The sequence below is a fragment of the Phaethon lepturus genome, unplaced genomic scaffold (assembly GCF_000687285.1).
Source record: "Phaethon lepturus isolate BGI_N335 unplaced genomic scaffold, ASM68728v1 scaffold8299, whole genome shotgun sequence".
Lineage (NCBI taxonomy): Eukaryota > Metazoa > Chordata > Aves > Phaethontiformes > Phaethontidae > Phaethon > Phaethon lepturus.
In genome coordinates, this window is record NW_010562715.1 from 3,821 (window position 1) to 11,300 (window position 7,480).

At 37.7% G+C, this 7,480-nt stretch overlaps 1 protein-coding gene across 1 annotated transcript in view; it reads left to right on the plus strand.

Moving 5' to 3' along the window:
- Positions 1 to 735: 735 nt before the first annotated feature.
- Positions 736 to 7,480, plus strand: part of KNDC1 (kinase non-catalytic C-lobe domain (KIND) containing 1) — a gene marked incomplete at its 5' end in the record, with an annotated part of 60,964 nt that continues 54,219 nt past the window's right edge. Inside the window, 2 exons of the mRNA XM_010294364.1 lie at positions 736 to 934; positions 3,958 to 4,016. Coding sequence (XP_010292666.1) covers positions 736 to 934; positions 3,958 to 4,016 — 258 coding nt within the window. The remainder of the gene's footprint in view (positions 935 to 3,957; positions 4,017 to 7,480) is intronic.

The following is a 7,480-nucleotide window of genomic DNA, read 5'->3' on the forward strand; positions in this document are numbered from 1 at the left end:
TGACCAGAAAAGCCACATTGGAGCCACACTTTTTTGGAACTGGACTCTTCATAGCCTTACTGTGATGACAGGGTCAAAAGAAGTTGACCTATAGTTTAGGAGAGTAACTTAGAAATTAAATCTATAAACTGTTTTGATCACTAAGCTCTGGGAGTAATGGGGAGGCCTAGGACAACAAAAGTGTCTGGTTTTAAGTCACTTTTCCTATGGCTTGTTTGGCTTTTGAGTGTTTATTAAATGGTCTACACCACTAAGCTTCACAAGAACATCATTCTTAAGACAGGCTAATTTAGAAGGTACTTTTTCCCAGATCACAGATGGTAAGGAAAACTGAAGAGAAATTTTGAGTAGTTCATGCAAAGGCACCTGGGAGAGCTTAAGGGAGACATGGTTTACACAAAATGTTTTAACTTAGTCTCTGCTTTTACCTCCAAATGGTCTGTTTCCCTAACTTTGATGCAGTGTTTCTGTAACTTGCATAGCTTCCATAGTAAGTCGGTTTTTTTGTGTTAACATACTGCGATACCTTTGTTCAGGTTAACTGTGCTTCTTAAGAGACTCTGTGTTAAGAGCAAAGTCATGCACTTGGTGGTTCTTGGGGTGTTAACCAGTGTCCTAGAAAGTCTGAGAACTTGCTAGAAACATTACTTGCAGCCAATTGTGTCAAATGTAATCTATGATACACAAAGTAGTGTCATGAAATCCAGGGTAATTTATGAATTCATATCTTGGCAGGAGAATGTGTCCCTTGCTGATATTTTGTCACTGCGGGATAGCTGTCTTACAGAGCAAGATATTTGGGCAATTTGCCTGGAGTGTTGCCATTCTTTGAAGAGCATTGCCCATTCTGCAATCTTCCAGACACTCTGCATCACTCCTGACACTTTGGCTTTTAACACCAATGGCAATGTATGCTTCATGGAACAGCTCAGTGGTAAGTATTTGTGTTTCCAGGCCATTTGTTTTAGAACTATGGAAACACATAGTGAGAGACTGTAGTAAAGCATTATATTTTATTCTTAAGATTTGTAATTAAAATAAAGAGAAAACAAAAACTTGTTCAGGAATGGGTGAGTATAGGTCTGTATGAAACTACATGCTCAGTTTTGTGACTGATGAACAAAGGCTTTTATTAGTTTGCTTAGAAGATTCTTCCTAGTTATTTTAAGATTTATCCAGGGGGATGTAATTTATCTCCATTTTTAAACACTGTAGGTTATGTATTTGTATATCTGTGTGCACCAATCTCTACCTATGTAAAGCACGTTCTTGGTCTCTTCCAGTCCTTCTCATTTCACGGATATGTTCTATTTCTAGAGAAATCTGACATTCAATGTACCGTGGTAATTGTGGCCATAGAGAATGGGGAAATTCTAGTGCATATTCACTGTTAGAAAGGAAAGCGCTCTCTCTTGAATAAAGGATTATTACGTTTTTCAAAGTCGTGATTTTGAGACTCAGCAAGTGTGGTGACTGGCTGAGAAATGAATTTTAATATGCTAAAAACCAGTATGTAGTAAAATTACTTCTGATTTCAGCACAGACAAAAAAGCATGTTATTGTTGCTGTTCCCTTTTCACATGACCCATCTCGAGAGTCTTTGCCTTGGACCTGTTAGGGATATTACAAAATAAAACACACAAAAAAACCCCAGCCCTTATTCTATAGTCCTTTTAAAATTATGTCAGCTTGTAACCAAAAGAACCATTCTAGTCCATGTACACATTATTCAGATTTTTATGTTTTCTTTAACCTAATTTATTTTTGAATCTACATCAGAGTAAGTGTTTGTTCTTTTAGTCAAAATCTAGATCACGGTATTTAGAAAAAATGGAGTAAGGTAACTTTGCAACAAATTAATATTTGTTGCTGCCTTTAGAATTAAAAATAGTATTTCAAATAAGCATGTAACATCATAAAATGTATTTAATAAAGATGACAATATATCTTCATAATTGTTGTGGTGTTTGTTTTGTGCTTAAATTCCTCAAATATATGTGAGTCAACTTTTAGTTCCGTGTTAATAGTAATGTGGAATCAATTTCCTTTGTTTTAAGGAGCTTGTCATAACTTGAAATTTAAAAAAAAAAAAACACCTGACTTTGTATTTGTGAGGGTATATGAAAGACTTGTTGAAGAGAGTAAGTCTAGTGGATGAAAAATGCCCCTTAACTAAGATCTTTGCTTGCAGCTGGGAAAGGGAAAAAAAAATCAATTTCATCTTAAATGTTTTAGTCTAATTGAATAGCTGGCAAACAATTGATCCAGGAATTTGCTGTATTTAAGTGCTTGAAATGTGGGAAAACAAATTCCTGTGCAAAGCAGATGTACAAAGATTTTGTTCGCAGAAGTCATGTTAGTCTCTGAGGAAAAGACTTTTTCATTAATCCTCTTTAAAGAAAGTTGCATTTTTCCTAGGAATGCAAAAAGTTATGTATGTATTCTATTCCCCTTCCCTTCCACTGTGTCTTTGACTCTCTTCCCCTTTCCCTTAGATCTTGTTACTATTTGGTTAAAATATAGTTTGTTAGGTAGGCACTTGGGGAAGTTGTCCTTTTTGCTTCCTGATAGTTGTTGCCTATGGATTTATTCTTCCAGAAGAAAATAAAACCTCTGGATTTGCTTGCCAGTGAGTGAAAATGAACAGTCTGTTGCCTCTGCTTTAGTAGTGAGTTCTGCTTCCTGCAGGTTCTGTGGTGCAAAAGTGACAAACATTCAACAGGATGTTCTTCTGCCAAGGGCTCTGATATCTTCTTGTCCCTTCAAATCAGACAAATTCCCATTGTAAATATTATATTAAAAGAATGCAGTGAGCTTTACAAGTGATAAACTATATGCTTGTACAGCCTTAAAACATTTTATTGAAAGAAAGGGGAAAAAGGAGTGGGGAGATGAAAAGAAGGAGCAGTAGTCTGGAGGGGAAGGGGGGGACAGAAAGACAAAATATCTTCTGTCCATTATTTCCATTCTGCCTCCCTCCCCCATATTAGGAAGCAGTGTGGTGGCGGGGGGGCAGAATTAGTTGCGTACCCCTCTTTTTCGGTGGCAAAGTAGAATCAGGAACATTGTAAGGAACTGTAAATCATATTTTTTAAAAAGTCCTCTCTACCATAGAACTGAGTTTAGTATCTTCGCCATAAAAGATTAGGTTTTTAGTCAGGCCCTTTTTTTAACCCTCTGATGTTCTTTACTGGGCTCATGTGACAGCACAGTGTGATACTACATGCGTGCTTGGATGCAGCAGCAACATCAGTCTCTCTTAAGATGTTTCTTTCTTCCTTCCACCTCTTCACTCGGAAGTGGCTGCTGCAGTAGCTCAGTTCTCTGCTAAGCAGCATGTGGGTGGGGAATATGCTTCCTCAAGAGGTCAAGGTTCTAAGCTGGACTGTAGATGAAAAGGCATTTAGCTGCTCAGGTTGTTTTTGCTGCTTGAACCCTTATTCTCCAGGTCTGCAGTGGAAAATAGTGAATGGAAATGTCCCACTAATCAAATCAAACCTGCAAGCCACAGCTGAGCCACACCAGCTTAGGCTCTGAGCAACCTGATCTAGTTGAAGATGTCCTTGCTCATTGCAGGGGGGTTGGACTAGGTCCCTTCCAACCCAAATTATTCTGTGACTCTATAACTTGGTCCAAACATAAATGTCTGAAGGCAAGAAGTGGTTAGGCATGGTAAATGTATTTCTTTGGGGGTGTTTTGTCTGTTATGTTTCTTAATAGGAAAAATATGGTGTCTTCATGCAGAAAGTTTGAAAGTAGCACTTCATTTTTACTTACAGTACTAGAAACATGGATTACAACTTTGCTCATCTGGTATGAGTGAACTGCTATCTACATAGTTTCTTTCATATCAGATATGAGTGTATCATTAAATTTGTATCAACATGTTGGTTAGTTTTTTTTAAACAAGCAAAACGACTAATTTCTAATCTGACACATTTCCTTTTGCTTTCGAAGATGATCCAGAGGGTGCCTTTGTTCCACCAGAATTTGATGTCACCGGTAACACTTTTGAGGCAAGTTCATAAATTTATCTGTAAAAATAGAGGGGGGTTTGCTCATTTTAGTACTTCTGGCAGTACCAAATGCTCAGTGTTCTCAATGTATAATTTTAACGTTTTTAAAGATTGTAAATAGTAAATTGTGCTATTTAGATGTGGCTTGTAGAAATAAAAAGTGAACTTAAAATGCTATATTAATTTTCTGTATAAACATTTGTTCATTAATTGTTAAAATATGAGAATGTTTTGGCTGAATAATGTGTTGCCCCAAACCACAGCTGGTCTGTATTATGTTCACTGGTATCCTTCACTGGTTACATTTGCTTGTTTGGGGACTTGCTGTGGACTTTTATGACTAAATATAAAATTTGTTTGCCATCCTCTTCAATAAAATATTTCATGGAAGGGTAATCAGCAGTTTTATCTTTGATTTAATGAAGAAACAAATTACTATCTGTTGCTTTGCAATGCACAAGTGCTCTACATTGTTAAATTAAATTAAATTTAAATTGTTTATACTAATTCATTAGCCTCCCAAGTCAACCATCTCATTGCATGCTGCAGGAGTGCTTGTTTCCTTAATATCTTTTTTTAATACAGTATTTTTTCTGGCATGTATTCTTAGATAATTCAAATGCTTTAATTAGCAACATGTTCTAGTCAAGGTATAAAAAATTCTTCTGTTTCTTTATAGTTCAGTACAAATACCTTTTACTTTTCATAGTTACAGCTTTCATAGTCATGTTTATAGCTTTCTATATTTCATTGGGGAAGAGGGTAAGTGAACCTTGGAAGTGTGGAGTACAAGTTAAGATGAGAATAAGGCAGGAAGGGTAGTATTATAAAATATGAAGTAGTACAGTGTTTGAAGGTTAGAGTTGCAACATTTCTCCCTGTTGCTATGGTTTGTTAATGTAGTTATATAGGCCAGCAGAGCTCTAGTGATCTTGTGCTTGCTTACCCCCTCACCCCCAGCCTGTTTTTTGGGGGAGGCTGTTTGGGGACAGAGGACCAATGCAAGTGGGGGTGGCTGGGGGGTGACCAATATTGCATGTAAACTTTGCAACTGTAGTAGTCTTCACATTCAGATACGCTTGAGGAAAGCAAGTCCCAAAGTCGGTGATTTTTTTGTTTCTTTTTGTTGTACTTCTGAAGCTGGACTCTAAGATTTTACATAAATACGTTCTTCATCCCTTTCCCCTTAACAAGTCTCCAACACATGACACAAACACAAGATTTGTGAAATTATTTGCTTCTCTGGCAAGCTTAGATTTCCCCTCAACCCTTTCTCCTCCTCTAGGAGTTGCTGAATTCTTATGCATATAGCAGCTAGATAAACTGACAAGGGGTTTGACAACCAAGGGGATGGGACAAAGTGAAATGGAGATTGGGAAGACGCTGGGAATACTGAGTGACCTGAAGGTCTTGTTCTGTTTGATATACAAGGCCATTGTATCCCTCTTGGGTGAAACTTGTCAGTGTACAGGCTTATTATTTAACTCTTCTTTCGGCAGTATTTAGAAGACTGTTAAGCACCAGCGAATCTCAATACCATGCACAGCACAAACAACAATTACAGAGTCAGTGAAAGCAGTTTGAGTCAGGAGTGGGTCTGAACATTGACCCTTCTACTTTTTCTGCGAAGGTCAGTGAAGATACATAAAAGTACACATTTGTATGAAGGAAGCTGACATGCTCTGCCTTGTGAAGTACGGTAAGGGCTGAGTGCACTGACTTCTGTCCATTGCTCCTGTTTCTTTATCTAGCAAGTTGGGGAGCCTTGTACAGCAGCGAGAGCAGTGCTACAACAGTGTCCTGTTGCCTCGGCTGTTTCTCATTGACCATGCTAGGGCAATGCAGAAGTCTGAAAAACTAGGCCTTTCCCCTTCACCGAGGCAAAGGTGTATTGTTTTACCCTGGGATTTGTATGCATTTTGTCAGACAGCTATGGGATGCTGAGTATTCATGGAACTTTCAAAGCTTTACTTCTTACTGCTTGAGAGTTGGTTGAACCAGATCAAATTCTCCCAGAGATTCTATGCTGACCTCTGCTTGCTTTTGCAGTTTCTGAGACCTACAGTGGGTTAATCCTTACGTACTTGTTACAAGGGTTTTATAATGTTGCAATCTTTCCAAGCTAGCTGTTTCCTCCTTGGTGCTAATACTTAAACTTCTTCTTCTCTTTTTCAAAGGTTTTGATACTTTTGTCTATCCCCTCAGCCCTAGATGTAACCTCCTACTGGCCAGAACAGCACTGGTTTATATACATCTCTCTACTTTCTCAGTATTATGAGATTCTTTGTACTATAACAAGAAGCAGCTCCTTTTTACAGGGGCATCAAATCTTTTGTGTTACTACTTGCTCCTTCCTTGGCAATGACCTTACTCAGATGTTCTTTGTTGAAGGCGTATTTTTGCAGCTGCTTAGTACGCTTTATTGAGAACAATGGAAAGTAGTGTTTGTATTGAAACTGTCCAATTTCAATATAAAGAAAAAAATTAGTATTGGAACTACTAATTATGTTCAGGACAATCTTTGATAGCTGTTAATCCAGTGTCAAAGCTCAGCTGGTTTAAAATACTTATGTCAGACAGAGGTTTTGCTTGATTGGAGTGTGACCTATTTCATGGCGTCTAAAACAGAAGCACACAATGAGGTTTGTGTAGCTACTGGATGACTTCTTCCTCTTTAAACTCTTTTTTTTAAAAATCCCTCAAATAAAGCTACAGTTATTTCAACAAGAGATGTTTTGTTTCCCGCTTGGTGAATTACTGATCCAGACCTCTAATGAAATTGTGACTCTAGTCTAATTAGTTACTAAACTTAGCTGGCACTCACAAGCACACAAGGGTAATAGACACAGGAAACAAATTGAAATGTGTTACTGTCCTGGTGTCTGAAACAACGCTATTAAAATTTTTAGTTTCCAATTGGAGTTTCAGATAGCAAGAGATCTAAAGCTTCATCCAAATGACAATGCACAGGACTGAAAAGTAATTGATTTCATGTGGTTTGTTTTAGACTTGTGCCTTGTTTCCTGACCTGCTCTTCATTTGTAAAGTGGGAGTAATAATACCAACTTCAGTTACTGTTGAGAGTAGGAACGTAAAAACTAGCCCTTCAGGGAGCTGTCAGCTTCAGTGTCAGGTGTAGAGTAGACTTTTAGAGAGGAAGGTGTTAAGGTATGCTACTGTGGAGAGCAGTACAGAATGTGAATTTTTCTGTTCCAGAAAAACATGAAGAGGCTGAGAAGCAAAAATACAGATTTGAGGCTTCTTTTAAAATTTGCCTGCTTGACTATATACTGGGCTTACCAAACAACTCATCTTCAGTATAAACTATTAGAGTCTTGATTCCCTCCTCTAAATAGGAAGAGCTTTAACCTTTTCATGATGAAAATGGTTCCTATTTCATTTTCTTGCCCTGCACAGTACAGTGATAGACTTATGAAATTTGTCATATTGGGAGGCCCAGCAGG